Here is a 17,042-nt window from a genome sequence, read left to right as displayed (position 1 = left end):
CTTCTACCGCTGCCCTTGTACGGTGCCCTGAATGCACAAGTGACTCTCATTCTATGCACCGTACCCCCACTATTTTTTGCGGATCACCGCAGCTGAAGAGATAGACAAGAACGGATTTCAAATTCATAATCTAAATTAAATTCTCTATAAGATAAAATACCTACTACAATCAAACGCGATCTTACATCGAATTTGAAAACTTTCAAAATTTTCCCCTGTCTCAGTTATCTCGCACCAGCCATAAATCGTTTGACATTTAAAATATCCCGTAGTACGTAATTCTTTCCCAAATATCGTCTGTCATAAATGGGTCGTCGAACGAGAATTATTTACGCCGCACGCGCGCTAGCCCCCAACATCGTCGCGGTGATAAATCGTGTATCGGATTTACGGTGTTTAAATCACCCCGAAAAGCGTCCACCCATTCTTCAGCGATTTTTACATACAAAACCGGCGGCGAGGGCTGCAGAAATGATCAGATAAATCACGCGCGACCGGATTTATGTATCGACACACTTCCACTTACATTCCGCGCGCACACTCACATATTGCACCAGAAATAAAGAACATAATACGGCGCAAACATGCGACATGTAAGTGCACGCCGCCCCCAGGACGGCTGTGAGCGCGCCAAAGGCGGTGAACGTATAAAGGAAACGGAAATTCCGAATATTCCAAAGGTTGCCGAGTCAAAGCCGGCCGGAAACGCAACGACGCGCGGATTTTTTGCGGCTGAGGCGTGTCGGAATGTGACATTTTTGACAATCAAATATCTTCCCACATTCGATCACCTTCAATACGCCATAACTACGAATAGAAAACCAAAAACACAAAAAATTATAAAATCAACATAAATTATTATTATATACTCTGAATCATCCTGTATACATTAGATTTCCATGAGATTTAACTTATAATTTAATTTCCGCGATGATTTCCCAGCTGAATAACGAAATGTCGAGACTTATTTGAAGACGTATTCGAGATTGTTACGAAATGAATTAAAGTTAAACAAATTTTCTTACTTTACACACATTGCCAGCGAGTTTGGCCGGTTGTTTTGTATTTTTTTAATCATCCAACGCGCGCGCGAGAATTGTGATTGATGACTTTTTGTTTAACTAACTCAATAACGAACTATCACGCGAACGCGAAGGATATTTTTCTCCCTTGTTCGTTATAACATTATGTATCTTTTGCGGGAGCATTAATTAACGAAATTGCGAAATGTGATATCGATGCGTCATTAAAATTTTCGGGAATCATTTTTTCTGTATTTTGAGCGTGGGGGTTGGAAAAGATGCGAAGAGGAAACACACAACGGCGCGGAAGAACGATTGTAACATTTATAAAAGCATTCGTTTGTGCGCTTGAAGGACCGCGCGGTTAAAGTTAATTGCTCGAATCGGTTGGTTCCGTAATCCTTTAGCGGGGCGAAGGAGGAGGACTGCTCGATTGCTCCAGTGGCTTCAATCGTCTCTACATTGCTTCCAGGTATTTCGCTCGAAACGGCGTCGTATGGTTGTGTTCGTTTTGCTGCGGCTTCTATGCTGAAACGATGCGTCTTCAGCTATCTGGGGAATTGTATATAGGCGCCTGCTTAATTTATGACGCCAAGCACCATGAAGGTAGTTAATTCATTTGTCCCCCAAATTCGGCGCCGGAGACGAATTTTCAAGCAGTGGTATTTTTTTTACATCGCGCATGTATGCCACTTATCGATATCACTGATGTTTGCCGTGGTGTCAGGAGCAGACCGGACGCTAACGAGGGTGAAGCGTGAGGAACCCGTTCGAAACAACCCCTGGGAGCGATCCGAATTGTTCGACACACTTGCTTCGGTTTGATGCCATCGTGCCATCACAACCTACAACAGACTTGCGTTATCATTTCGTTATTATACTATCCTTCCATCACCCACTTTTGACGAGCACTCTCGAATTCTCGGGCTGCGGTCAGTGGGCTTCTCTACTCTTAGACTTTTGGCAAAATCAATAATTCAATTTGAGTTATTTTCGTCTCGCGTATAAATCAAAATTGTGCGACGTTTATACAGAAATATGCGATACCTAAGTGGGTATCGATGAAGTTGTAGTCTTCCCCTGAGACGCAGACACACGTCTTATTTATCCTTGTAAAATTTTTGCTAGTGTTACCAATTTTCTGGATATCACCAGCGTAGGATTAGGTACCGAGTAGAAGAAAACCGGCTTCAGTGCACGCCGCGTCGCGCAATTCAATAAACAACAATGAGAACTCGAAGGGGCGGGAAAATAAGATTTAGCACTCGAACATTTTTATTACTCCAAGGGGTTTTTATTTATCCTGATCCTTGTATAAAGGGGCCGGGAGTTTCCTCCTGGCGCGCGCACGCTCCAACCCATTCGTTTTGCGCCAGCATAACAACATCACAAAATACACACATACGACGAACGACGAATTCTCAACGCGGCGGCGTTTTTCTTTTCTGTTTCAGGTGTGCGCACAGGATGAGACCAACGCGACGTCGCTGGAGGAAAACGCCATCGCCACCGTCGAGGACGAATCCGACCAAGTGAGTTTATAATAAACTTCCTTCGCATATTGTTCTATTGTCTGCTTAACTTTTCAATCGACGCCTTTCGTAAACTACGCGAAATTCGTAAACGCTGCGAATGATTTGAATTCAATTTCTAGTGAGAAAGGGCAAATGGAAGTTAAACTAAAGCGCAAAGTTTTGTTTGTTTCTTCAAGGCTAATTTAACACGCAGATCTTCGTTATAAATGATAATTTTTAACGGTTTTTCTTTTCTTTAAAGTTGTCACTATTGCGCGTGACAGATAACACGCGCGTGGGCGGATTAAAAATTCAAAGCGGGGCGGAAATTCGTTATGTTCCGCAAGTTCTACCAGCACAGCGAACCAAATACCGCTGGGAGAATTTCGACTCGAGTTTTATTAGATTATAAAATTTTTCCACATCCGCGCTCCACAACTTTTTATTATTTCTAATAAATTCGTCCTCTCGCACACAGGGCTTTTTTTTGTTCCACCGGTGGTAATTTACGTTTAATTTTCATTTTTCGCATACAAAATGCATCAAAACTTGAGGTTAACAAAAATACAGCCACTGGAAACATTTTGATAAATGTAATTCTAGTTGGTAATATATCCTCGTGATGATCTCGTGCCATCTATTCATCCTCGTGACTCTTATAAATCTTACACGAATATCGATCCATTGTCATCGTCTAGATGTAGAAGTTATATATCTCTAGCTCGGCGGATGGATTGTCATTGGGTTGCATTTGCATGAAACATCAATTTGCATTGTTTTCGGTTGAGATTTGCACATTCGGTAACCAAAAATATGCACAAATGAAAATAGCATTCATACATCAATAATTTGTGAACACGTTGTTTTCATTGTTGAAATTAATTACGGAAATAATTAATTAATAACCCGCCACAATTTGCACCAATGTGTGAATGTGGTTGTGAAAATAATAATTTGCCTGCTGCAGGTAATTAATTTTATTTTTTGCGCGCATTATAAAAAATTTATTGTTTGATAAATATAAATATAGATGGTGAAGTGCATCAAATATATTTATAGAATATATATGTTCGCAGCAAACATAAAATCGATTTCCAGCGATTTGCCGTGTTATGAATTAGTAACGAGAGCTTACTATTTATAGACTCTGATTTGTGGGGTGTGGATGTTCAATGGGCGGATGGGGCGTTTCGAAATGAAAAAAACCGAATCAAAACGGAAATCCTATTTACGTCTTTGACCTGTGCGTGCGAGTTGAGTGAGGACCATCTAACTAAATAATGTGTTTGAATTAGTGCCATTCCTTTATTTCACCTTTGCGACTCTGGTTGGGTAACTGACATCAAACGGCAAACCGGAAGTGAGCATCCGAGGAGTTTATGAATTAAATATTCTTTGTTTGTCGCGTTAGTTTTGAAAAAATGAGAGAAAATGAATTTAAATGTTTTTCTTTACAAAAAAGTAACCGACATCACAAGGAAAACCGGAAGTGAGGTTATGGAGAGTTAAAGAATTGAATATTTCTATGTTTTGCTAATTTTTAATGTTTTTATATTAGTTTTTGAAGAAATTAGGAAGAAATGAATTTAAATGTTATCGCAGTGTTGCAGTGTTTTTCCTTGCGCGAAAATTGTTATTCGGGAATTATTTTTACGCTGGCATATTACGATATACCTACTTTGAGGCACATTGGAAAGGTATAACGAGCGACTTTGTGTGTGCAATTGTGGCGTAATGCCGTAGATTTGAATGTAAACGGGAGCAAAGCCGGAAGGCTGAAATAACAAAATCAGAGGCGATCCACCGCCTTTCGAGTTTTGGCGCAGAATGCTGGATACACAGCCGCCCCGGTTTGCGTCGCCCGACAATGTGGACCGGTTTGGGACAATCCAACGACCGCACCGAAAGTAGGGAGCGTTTCCTCCCTCATTGCTTAACATTCTTCCGTCGTCGCGCGCTCCTTGCGCACTTTATACATGAATAATGCATTGTTGATTCGGACTCGACACTGAACAAAAAAAAAATTTAAAATTTTTTACTTAAATATTTCCCAATTACATATATATAACTGATGATTAATCACTTTATCTGTTGGAATAATTGATGGCGGATGATGAGTAGTGTTTTCTTGGCACAAATCATACGCTTTCCATCTTAAATATTCCGTGCAAGTATGTATGATCGGCGTACAAGTTCAAAAATTCATTAATAATAAAAGTTTCGCTTGTCAAGCATCGAGTATCGAAGAAAAAAACTTTTTAATGGAGATACAAGCGTATTGTAATAAATTTCGCGACTATTAATACAAGCGAGAGTGACAGGTGTCGTTTATATAAAATTCCCAAGGGTGAAAATTGTGTTGTGCTGTTGCAGGAGTTGTCGTCGCAGCTGCAGGATATTGATATACGAGCAAATGGATGGACCGCCTGGTCAGAGTGGTCGGCATGCTCTAGGTCCTGTGACGGCGGCGTTTCGCATCAATTACGCCGGTGCCAACTTGCAAAATGTCGCGGGGACCGTCTCCGATACAAAATCTGTAATATGCAGGTATACAGCAATCAATTCGAGTAAATATGAAGAGAATAATCATTGTATCACTGTCCAAATGTAGCCATGTCCAGAGATACATGAATTCCGTGAGGTTCAATGCGCCGGATTCAATTCCCAGCCGTATGAGGGCATCCATTATAACTGGCTGCCGCACTATGACGATGTGGAGCCGTGCGCGTTGACATGTCGCGGTAAACCCGCAGCCGGGGTGGATTATCCCAACGAGGATAATTCAATGCTGGTGGTAGCGCGCTTGTCCGACAAGGTGCACGACGGCACCAGGTGTCGTCCGGGCAGCCTCGATATGTGCATCAATGGAAAGTGTCAGGTGAGTCAATCAAAAATCAACCTTTCCGCAACTCACTCGCACCCGCCAGCATACGCGGCGTGTGCGCTAATGGAGTGGCAATGACAAGTGGGGATGCATAAAGCAGCAGTCAAGTTAAGTGGACGGAAAATGAAAACTGCAAAGCAAGTAGGGGAGCGTGGAATAAAAAAAAGCGCTCGCACGTGGAATTTCTCGAGCGCAAACATAAAGTCAATTTCGGTTTGTGATGTAAGGAAAATATACAACACTTAAGAATGTTGTAGCGCCACACTGATGGTGATGCGCACGGCATCAGCTATATTGCAGGACGAAACGAGCTTTACATATTTTAATAATTTTCTCTCGGCGCTAGCAAAACTGGGGAGAAAGTCTATCCTGCTTCCGCACGCATTCTCGGCGATGTGCGCTATAAAATTGCGGCGATAACGACTACGGGGATATAAGTAACGTCAAAGCCGGAAATACCTAGGCACTACATATTGCTACCTTCCTATTACTTCATTTGTGTGTGTGCCGTTGTACATTCTTATGATTTTGTCTCCTGTCTAATCATTTTTAAGCTGGGTGTGATATAGTGCACTAGACGCTAGTCTTTCATGAAGACCCGGATAGTCTAGTTCTAGTGACACTCGAGACTTTTCAAGCACTGGCGGTGCGGTGCGGATAAATTGAAAGTGTCCTTTAGTCACCACGATGCTTATTCTTCAATTTTTCCCAACAGCACATGCCGTTGCTTAGCAAAAAATCCTGTTTTACACTTCCGGTTTTTACTAAATTTTCTAAATGCTTGATTTACAGCGTGTGGGATGTGATCTCCGCATTGGATCCGAGAAACAAATCGACGCATGTGGTATTTGTGGTGGGGATGGCAGTTCCTGCAAACGACCTTTATACCATTGGTCTTTAGCAACGCTTTCCTTCTGTTCGGCAACTTGTGGTGGAGGTACAAGTTGTTTAAATTTAATTTTTAACATTTCATGATTTTTTTGTGGTTTTATTTTGCAATAGGTTACAAAATGTCGCGCTCTGTATGTTTAAATCGAGTTTCCGGCGAGGAAGTGGAGGAACAACTCTGCAACTTGATGCAGAAACCTGACGCCAGTGTTGTCCCATGCAATACTCATAGTTGTCCACCAAAGTAAGTAATACTTTTTATATAAAAATTATTTTTATGGATTTTAAAAATTTATCTACTAAATACCCTGTATACATATCCGTTTTGGGCTTTTTGCCGGGAGCGCTTGCGTCAACAAACCCTTCGATTCGCGAAAACTTTCTAGACACCCAACAGCAATCATTACATTAAGAACTCAATATTTCCAACACGGAACGAGAATTTGTCAAAGAAGCGAGATACTGCGTTGGCACGTAGTGCGAAGATTTCAAACTTGGCACATGTGTGTGTAGTCGTGGGTGTGTGTCAAGATAGAGCGCCCCCCGACGACGCAGGAGATAGAAAAATGCCTGTCGAAATTATGTATGACGTGAATTTCGCATGCAAATAACACGAGGTTTTTTTTTCGCATCTCGTTTTCAGGTGGCACGTGCTGGAGTGGGGCCCGTGTTCTGTCACTTGCGGCGGCGGATCGCGCCTTCGACAGGTGCACTGCGTCGAAGAGGCGAACAACACCAAGATACGCGTGAGTTTTAACACACAAGCACAACTAAATCAATCACAATCACATATTCCGGGCGCATTGTTCGCGAGGCGAGGCGAGGTTGACGTAATGGAGCAGACACGAAACTTGTTCATTATTTAGGTACCTGAAGGTGGCGCGGGAGGGTTTTGTGGGTTGCAATATACTCACGAGACATGAGATACGAAAATTAGTGGACCTGGCGGGTGAATTTTGCGACTTGTGCTCCCCTTTCACTTTGCCAACCGGATGATTGTTTCAATTTCGCGTGCGAGCTTTCACAATAAAAGCTTAGTGTTAGTACGAGTATGTAGAAGAGAAAGCCCTTTTACCTTTCAGCATGTCTCGGCCGTTTTTCATACTTTTTGCGGCTTGCTTCCATAAAAAGAAATTACTCGCTACCGTTTTGTGGCCAGACCTAGGCATCTAAACCTAGGGATCTTAAATATCTTCTTTTTTCTCGGGAACAAGCAATTTTAACTCGCTTTAACGATTCGAGTTCACTCCCAAAAGTCTCATTACCAACATCTGAACTACGTGAAGTAAACGTTCAGGTGCTAGTTTTGGAGTCTGGCGGATTCGATCGTCGATGGCGACTTTTGCAAAATATTAATTTGCTTGAGTGCTTTTCCATTGGCGGGCACCAAAAAGTCAAACGGAACGTAAAGTAGCTGCGTTTGCCTTTTCAATTTGCAAATCTCCTAAATCTTTTTGTATGAAAAGCGTAAAGAATGTAAACTTGTGGAAATGCCGTTTAAGCGAGTTTGCATTGCAAACTCTTCACTTATTGTTGATGTGGTGCGGCGGCGGGCGCGCGCCCGGAATGAAAAATTCACCTCGCCGCCGGAAAGTTGCACGCTTCGACTTGATTGCTACTTTGAATTATTCACTCTTCGCAGACAGGCAACCGGCGTGTTGTGTGCGCCGCACTCCATCATTATGCAGCGTGCACAGTTAAAGAAACACGTTTCTTTCAGTACCCTCTTGAGGTAATTGTTAATTTAGGCTAATCCACGCGCTTTTCTCTGCGTAGATAAACGAAGGCAAGTGTGGGGCACGCAAGCCGCACTTCCAGGAGGCTTGCAATCAGATCGACTGTCCAAAGTGGCACGCGTCCCAGTGGTCCGGCGTAAGTCCACCTACCAGGCCGAAATAATCCACCTCCTCTCTTGGTCTGATAAATATGTTTCCAGTGTTCGGTATCTTGCGGCGAGGGTGTCCAAGTGCGCGTCGTCGAGTGCCGGGATCACAAGGATAAGCCCAGCACATTGTGTCCGGAGCGCCTCAAGCCGACGGCGACGAAGCCCTGCTCGACCGGAATGCAATGTCCTTTCCACCTAATCGACGAGCATTCCAATGGTGACGAACTGCTGCCGGGATTGTATCACACCCAGCCGTTGATTCAACCATACCCGCCGCCGGCCCCCGCGCATGCTGAGCGTCTCGTCGGCGAGCAGACGGTGCCATCGGAGAGCACGTAAGTCACATGGAAGCAATTGCAATAATAAACAAACACTAGTTTACCCACTTGCGCAAACAAAACGCATTGTCAGTGTTGTTTGTAGAGCAATATCACAAATACACCACCGGATTACTTCACAACATAGTTACATATTGTTGTCCTTGCGTTCAAATTCGCTATGAATTATTTTACAACCGCAATTTTATCAAAATAGGCTCAACTTGCTTTTCGAAACTGTTTTAACTCGCAAACATTGCTGATGGGCAAAAACTGTTTTTGACATTACAAACATTACACAAACTTTATTTTTCATGATTTTCAACCGAATTTTCGATGAAATGCATTTTACCAAAGCCAATCCCAACAAAATACACTTGCGAATTATTTCAGTTTACTAATAGTGATATTATTTATTAATCAATTTCAAAATTTGAAGCTTCAGCAACAAAAAAGTCATATTTTTATTGTCCCTGTCTAAATGTAGCTGTGTGTGCCTTGTATTTTCAGCAATTTCAAAGTGTTCTTTGCCTGCGGTTGGGTATATGTGAGGTACAAATCTAAACAACTTTATTTCCATGCTACTTTCTTATATTCAACTAAACTATTCTCACAAGACACATTTTTCCAACATAATTTTTAATTCAGTATACAAAAGTTTCTACTCTTTCTTGCATAACCACTCTCACAAGTGCACTATAATGATTTATGTATACTCACATGTTTGACTCACACCGAAATTGTATTGCATTCACATGTTACAAATTCAAAGTGTACTTATGGCCGGCTGGCTATCGACGACAACCGTCAGGCATTAGTCAGAACGGATTAACCGCTGAGTGATTGCTCGCGTTTGAATTTGTAAAGTGATAGTTATTGAAACAAGAAATGAATGCGCTTTAAAATCCGATGTATGTTAATTTGTCTGCTCTGCCTTCGCCGGGCATAGTTTGGTTAATGATGAGATAGCACCCATTCCTCCCATTAGCATTAACGCACACTCTCACACACATACACATCGACTGATTGGCTGTTATTAATCATACACGCCAGCAATCCATCTTAGAAAGCGGATTAATCATGCACACGAGATGAAAACCGCCCGAGTCAATATCAATTATATTCTAAAATATGCATGTGCTCGCTGTTCCGGTTTGCCGGTGTCCATTACGGAGTCAGCGAGTACACATACTGAATTTTTAATCGCATACCGAATAAAAAGTGTTTACGTGACACCGCGTTGGTCGGGGGTTGATTTTCTACATGAAATAGCTGAGGGGGATAAATTGCGTCTGCACTGCTTTCATGAATCATTCACTGAGGAATTGCTCGCGCCTTCTCCACTGCACTAAACACGTCAATCTCGGACGTTCCGGATTGTACAAGGAGAATACGGAATAGCAACGCGTCTCTAGTAGATAAAATGCGTCGTGAGGGAATACATTTGCGCTAAAAACGACGACGTTTTAACAAGCTGCGTCTCACGAAGGTTCCATTTCTCGCATATCTCGTTGCCGATGCATTGTCACGTTTAATTATTGCACAGTTGATACGAACATGTATTTGTTTTCTCTGCACTAAAAACTCTGTACATATCTACATATTTGTTATCGATTTTCCCTCGTGTATAACAACGAGTTTACGCAACCGTACGTTATTGGAAGTATTTTATCGCAATAAATAAATAAATAAGTAAAGCGAGCATAAAGGTCCCCAGGCCACTTGTTCATGCTTTGCTGACTCGCAGTTTGTGCTTGCAGATTTATTCCGGACGAATGGGGACCCTGCAGCGTCTCATGCGGGGAGGGCGTCCGCAAACGCGAAGTGCACTGCAAGATATTTCTGGAGTTCTCTCGAACGATAGCAAAACTTCCTGATCGCCAGTGCAGCGGGCCCAAGCCGATCGAAATGGAGAAATGCTTTATGGAGCCATGCAGTTCCAGCTCGGAGCGCATCGACATCAAAGACGATCCGTATCGCCATGATTCGGTGATAAAAGTAGCGCCCGGCACGCCGGGTAAAACGTACTCATGGCAGGAGCAAGGATACACGCACTGCAGTGCGACGTGCCTGGGCGGCGTGCAGGAGTTGATCGTGAATTGCGTGCGAGACGACACGCAAAAGGTCACCTCGCCGTACCTCTGCCCGCGGGAGCTCAAACCGGAGATACTAATTAGGACGTGCAATGATCATCCGTGCCCGCCGCGTTGGAACTATTCCGATTTTCAGCCGTGCACGCAATCGTGCGGCATCGGGATTCAAACGCGCGAGGTGAATTGCATTCATGAGGTAACGCAGGGCGGCGGTAATACGGTCGTCGTGCCGAATAATATGTGCCCGCAGCCGCCGCCGCCCGATCGGCAATACTGCAATGTGCTAGATTGTCCGGTGCGGTGGCGCGTTTCCGAATGGTCCAAGTGCAGCAAGATATGCGGCGGTGGCGAAAAGACGCGCAAAGTGGAATGCAAACAGGTGATGGCACAGAATCACACCGTCGATAGACCGGCGACGATGTGCCCGATGCCAAAACCCTCCGATCGCAAACCGTGCAATACGAAAAGCTGTGCCCTGGACACCGACAAACCTATAATCGAGACTTCGAATAGTACGTTCATACAACACGACCCGAAAAAGAAGAAAATCTCGTTGAAAATCGGCGGGGCAGCGACCGTCTTCCACGGCACCATCATCAAAATAAAATGTCCGGTGAAACGCTTTAATCGCACCCGCATACAGTGGGCCAAGGATCACAACTACCTTCCAAAGACAAAGAAATACAAGACGTCCAAGAAGGGCGCCCTGCGCGTGCAGAATCTAACGTATCGGGATAGCGGTGTTTATACTTGCGTCGCCGGTCGTTCGTCCGCCGACTTGACGCTCAACGTCCGACCTAAGCCGGGCGAGTTTATCAACTCGGAAGAAATTCAACGGCAAACCGGTGGATATTCGAGGGACAGAGATCGGGGCCGGGACCGGGTGGATTTTGAAATAGCTGATAGACATCACGAGCGGGACGAAATGAATCCGATATTCGATGATCACAGTCATGAGCGTCGGCCGGATATGCCAAAGAAACAACCGAAGAAGATACCGCGGACAACAGCGCGTCCCGGCAAAACTGATTCGAACAGTTTGAATGCCTGGCAATTGCCAACCACGACTGCCAGATCCGATGACCAGGTTAGTCGTAAGCGGACGCGACCGACAAAAAAACGCAAACATTAACATTTTCGTTTGTCAACGTTGTTGTTTTTGTGATATATTTAAACTAGAAGTAGACATGTGTGTAGAAATGTGCGTAGTTATTTCTCTGATTAACCACATAATTTGTGTTCCTTTAACGCTGCTCTTTGTGGATATGTAAAATTAACAAATAATAAGCTGGTGCCGTCACACCTTCCGGCGAGCGCTACCGAGAAAGTCCCCGTGGTGGCTTCATCCGGTAGCAGGATGTTGCCACACTTCCAAAAACTAATTGCCAATCTACAGGTGAGGTTTCTACGCCCTAAAACACTATCAAGTGATAATAATACCCACGACAAATAACACTAATCATTGATTTATAAAACTTGCACTCTCTTGATCTCTACCTCCACCGACACTTAGGTAAACACTTTTATTGCATGCGCCACTCTTATATACTACTACTACTACTACTACAACTCCACATGTTTGTGTATAAATTCAATGCGCTTAAAGTGATTGCTTAATTAATAAGAAACATAGCAATTGTGGCCTTTCCAGACGTTCTCCAACTCGCGCGGTCACCGTATGGTGGCCACATTTCCCGACGAGGACCAATTGATGATTGACCAAACGCAACGTGATAGCAACGATGATGGATCCGTGGTGGTGCTGGGTAAAGGCCTGCCGGAGAATTTGAAATTCGAATGGGCGCTGACCGATTGGACCAAGTGCTCGGAGACGTGCGGAGGTAATGGATTTCAAATGCGCGCGGTGCATTGCATCGTCAAGCTGCACAACAAGAGCCAAGGCGTTGAGAATAATTTGTGCGTGGACGCCGGCTTGGAAGGACCGGACACGATCCGCAAGTGTGGCGTCAACGATTGTCCCAAATGGATTACGTCCGAATGGAGTACGTGCGAAGAGTCCAAGTGTTTCGCATTCAACAAAGGTACCATTGATAAACCTTGAATTGCCGAATTAGCTGATAATACAAATCTGTTTGTGTGGATTTTTGTAGCACTACAGCGTCGTGACGTGCAATGCATCCTGCCCGGCAACGTAACACTGCCAAACGAAAAGTGCGACCACCGTGAGCGACCTAACAACCGCCAGGAATGTACTTCTGAGAAGTGCGTCGGCAAGTGGCGGGCGGGTCCCTGGTCCAAGTGCTCAACCGCTTGTGATTCGCAGGGTGTCAAGTATAGAATTTTGCAGTGTGTCTGGAACGGCACGAAGAAGCCAGCTGGCTTTGCGTGCAAGGACGAACCGCGGCCGGCCGTTATGAAAACCTGCAAAGGGCCGCCGTGCGCCACGCTGAGTGAGTTTAATAATTAAATTTCCACCAGCGCTTATCCTTCATGCGGATTGTTGTGTGTGCTTATTTATTTAATCGTTTCAGGACAGGAATGCGCCGACCATTCAATATTTTGCCCCAACGTCAAGGCAATGAGCATGTGTCGCCTCCACCGATATCAGCAGCAATGCTGCGAGTCGTGTACGCTCAATTGAAACACAAGGATGTGACGACGCCTAGGACAATGTAGGAAATTAACGCGAGGCTGCGAGTGTGTAATCAAGTGTATAAATTAAGCGCGGTGGCATCGTTGCGGAGAGAGAACTGTAAATAGATTCAAATATCAACGTGCGTTGGTTGCGATATTAATAAAATGTTGTTGATGGTTTGGATGAAGAAATGTGCCGTGCACAGTATAATAGTATTATATTATAGCAATATTAGGAAATAACTTGGTGAACAGTGGACACAAACATACAAAGGATATATCTACGAAAATATATGCATGCATATATTTACTGTACATATTTTCAAAGACTGAATTATTTGTTATAAATTAATTTTCGTTGCGTTAAGTATTTAGTTAGTCCAAGGAACTTTCATGAAACTGACTCAATGAGTGTTTTAACAAATTGTTTATAGCCGAGAATTGAAATGTCAGAGATTGGTTCATCCCAATCCCTCATTGCATATTCAATCAAGAATCCTTTCAGCTTTCCGCTGCATAATGAAAATCATATTAATAATTTAACACCAAATATATACAAACCGTTTCGGATAGCTTCAGGAATCTTTTTCAATGAATATTTCAAACAGGGTGTTAAATAAATCACAACTCAAAGTTTTTCTTTCAATTTCTAGACGTATGCCAGCAGTTGCCATTTGCGATGATTCTTTTTAAACCCTCCTATCTTATGCCTTGCAATGCTAGTAACTGAAAGTTCTGCATTTTAAAACAATACAGATTCCCTATTTATTAAACTAATATTTACGAAGCGTAAGCAACCAATAAAAGTAAACTATTGATATTTAAAATATGAATGATTACCAAGCAGTTGTTAAAGAAAAACGAAACTATTATGAATTAACACAAATGTATCGAATGTATATCGTGCAGTATCCTTGCCTATATTGTCAATGAGAAGTGCAACCTCGTTGAAAATGAAGAATAATAAAGAATTCGTGGCTTCCATTACTTGCTGGCAACACTTGTAAAAAATGTAACAGCTAACAATTAAACTAAGGGTAAGATTACAACGTTATAAGTCAGTATAGTATCTACATCAAATATTTAAGTTAAAACACTATGGCTTGACATAAATAACGATATAAGTAAACTAACTATCATGTTATTTGATAGACACATTAGTAGGATCATATTGTGCTTCATCCAAAAGCAAATGAATTACCTAACAAACTAAAATAATCATTTTGTTATAATACAACACTAATGTAAACTGTAAACTATGTATTGTATTGCGCGCAATGAATCCGGACGCTAAGTTTATCACTTAAACGAATGTTGTTTCTTTATTGAGAATGTGCTAGTTGCAAGTGCGGATAGTTATATTAATGTTAGAGCAAAGACCACTACCTATTGTTATGACTAATTATTTTTACCGTCAAATGTAGGTATCTCTTGTAAGATAGTACTAGACTAATAGCTCAAGATTTATGGTGTGGTATTATGCGATTTATTTGGTTCGGATTCGGAAACAATGTAAACGAATTTAGACGTAAAGCAAACAACCCTTTTCCTCATCCTGTTACTAAAATGATATAATAAACTCACACCTATAATTGTTTAATTTCATCTATGCTTTGGAAGTGACTTTACTAGGAATGTAGGTATCATTGCGCATGCCTGAGTTAGATTCTCTTGCGTTCCACTTGGCGCATGGTATCTACAGCATAATATCCAAGTTAGAAACATGAGTGAAGAAGGTCTGGATGTGAATAGTCTGCTAAACATGCAACAAAGCAATCAGAACCAAAGAGAAGTCCAAAGCAGAACCGCTGTTAACTCACCTGAGGGATATTTGAATCCTGTGAGTAATGGAACTGTAAGTAGGCCGTATTATTATTATTAAAACAACTATAATATTTATTTAAACTTACTAAAAATAACATAAAACGTTTATAACGACGAGTTAGCACAATTTCGAGTCAAATATTTACTTGTTATAATAAAATTATAATTTTGTTCCCAATGAATGATTTATACACCCAGTTTAATTTCAAGGTTCTTGATTTAAAAAAGTTTTTTACTAGATTTGACCTTGGAATTAAACTGGATGTATAAATCATTCATTGGGAACAAAATTATAATTTTATCATAACAAGTAAATATTTGACTAGAATTTGTGCTAACTCATGATTTTAAACGTTTTATGTTATTTTTGATAAATATAAATAAAGTTTATAGTTGTTTTAATAATATTGCAACAATATTGAATATATGTAATACCAGGTATAAAGAGCTGTATGTTGGGTTGCCTACATTATAACTGCAAATTCTTAATTTCTCACTCCTCCAGGTTCTTGATTTTAAAAACTTTTTTACTAGATTTGACCTTGGAATTAAACTGGGTGTATAAATCATTCATTGGGAACAAAATTATAATTTTATCATAACAAGTAAATATTTGACTAGAATTTGTGCTAACTCATGATTTTAAACGTTTTATGTTATTTTTGATAAATATAAATAAAGATTATAGTTGTTTTAATAATTTTGCAACAATATTGAATATATGTAATACCAGGTATAAAGAGCTGTATGTTGGGTTGAGTTTCTACCAAAGAACCCACAACATGGTCACTCAGAAACCTGCGAAAGTATGGATTTGATAGTAAAATCTTCAGTTTTGAGTGTGGAAGACGCTGTGCCACTGGCGAAGGCATATTTGCATTCAAATGCAAGAAAGCTGAGCAATTATTCAATCTTCTACACTGTTTAGGTGCTTAGCCTTGACTGGTCGTCAGGTGGTGGGTACAGAACAGTTGGCCGCGAGACGTGTCGCCACGAGGCTTCGTCGTCAGAATAATTCAAGTTTCTAAATAATTGATGTGTAAATTTACGGATTAACTGGAAACAAACGTGTTTACTATTGTGCTAGTGATTAAACACACGTAGGAACTTGGTAAACCGGGTACATTTGTTATTAAGTGATATTTACAAACGTACCATGCGTTTGTAGCATCAATTTCCTACGTCCTGGCGAACGTATAAATGCTGGTGATCGCGAATTTGGTCACACCGATGGATGTTGCACCGATACATACAAACTTGTTTGCTAACATTTTATTTACAAGCTATCAAATCGTTTGATTCTATTAGGTTTCTTTGGATTCTGTACAGCATAAGTCAAGATGATGATCATCGAGTACCAATGGGACTACCATCTTTCGTCTTACTGAATAGCTTAGGAAATAGTGTTTATTTCAAGCAGTAGTAAGTTTATAATATTGTGATCATAAATTTTACAAATTGTGTTAAAAATTGCTTTTGTTACAGTTGTGCCATGGCTAACAAATGAAATAGTTTGGAACTGGGAACGGCAAAGGGTGGTTTTATGTCCAGCTGCACATCGAAGCCAACGTGAACAAGGGGTTGATGAAATACTGGGAACATTTTGATTGTTATTGTTATTTATATTATTAACATACAAATTATACTTGCATATATATGTTAAAATTAATTTATTGGTCCTTTTGTGGATTGAAGTAATTAATATGACTTGATGTATGAATATGAATATAATTTATATTATTAATCACTTTTGTTTTATATTGTATTTAAAATGTTACCCCTTTATGTCAATTTCAGGTAGAAAAGTTGGTTTTCTTTTCTTGAAACCCTTTAAAGGGCCTTCAGGAACTATTGTAGCCGGAAGTTCCCTTAAACTTTATGATTCTGTATTAAATGCACTTTCAGAATCCAAAATCAGAGTTGAAATATTCAAATTTTTAAGTTATGTCATTAAAAGTGTCCTAAAATGCCCTTTCAAAACGACTTTTAAAAGTTATTTCCTATTTTTTGATCGAAGAGC

General features: G+C 41.3%; 1 protein-coding gene and 1 long non-coding RNA gene across 6 annotated transcripts in view; both read left to right on the top strand.

The window, feature by feature from the left end:
• nolo (no long nerve cord) overlaps positions 1–14,798 on the top strand; it is a 55,177-nt gene extending 40,379 nt beyond the window's left edge. For 2 of the 5 annotated variants that reach the window (XM_065311138.1, XM_065311139.1), the window contains 13 exons: positions 2,477–2,554; positions 4,910–5,083; positions 5,148–5,414; positions 6,213–6,357; positions 6,423–6,552; positions 6,952–7,054; positions 8,085–8,180; positions 8,245–8,528; positions 10,271–11,690; positions 11,892–11,999; positions 12,237–12,645; positions 12,715–13,014; positions 13,096–14,798. In XM_065311138.1, the coding sequence (XP_065167210.1) occupies positions 2,477–2,554; positions 4,910–5,083; positions 5,148–5,414; positions 6,213–6,357; positions 6,423–6,552; positions 6,952–7,054; positions 8,085–8,180; positions 8,245–8,528; positions 10,271–11,690; positions 11,892–11,999; positions 12,237–12,645; positions 12,715–13,014; positions 13,096–13,205 (3,624 nt within the window). In that variant the 3' untranslated portion in view covers positions 13,206–14,798. The remainder of the gene's footprint in view (positions 1–2,476; positions 2,555–4,909; positions 5,084–5,147; positions 5,415–6,212; positions 6,358–6,422; positions 6,553–6,951; positions 7,055–8,084; positions 8,181–8,244; positions 8,529–10,270; positions 11,691–11,891; positions 12,000–12,236; positions 12,646–12,714; positions 13,015–13,095) is intronic. The other 3 variants (XM_065311140.1, XM_065311142.1, XM_065311141.1) reach the window with 3 other exon arrangements.
• Positions 14,799–15,649: 851 nt separating this feature from the next.
• Positions 15,650–16,766, top strand: LOC135799156 (uncharacterized). Its single transcript, XR_010549905.1, has 2 exons — positions 15,650–16,444; positions 16,508–16,766. It is a non-coding gene; the product is annotated as an uncharacterized lncRNA (long non-coding RNA).
• Positions 16,767–17,042: the final 276 nt, after the last annotated feature.

The sequence above is a fragment of the Atheta coriaria genome, unplaced genomic scaffold (assembly GCF_025399875.1).
Source record: "Atheta coriaria isolate IRGN ID8LTWV9N9 unplaced genomic scaffold, Caltech_Dcor_3.1 hic_scaffold_9_pilon, whole genome shotgun sequence".
Lineage (NCBI taxonomy): Eukaryota > Metazoa > Arthropoda > Insecta > Coleoptera > Staphylinidae > Dalotia > Dalotia coriaria.
This window is presented reverse-complemented; position numbering and strand designations above follow the sequence as displayed.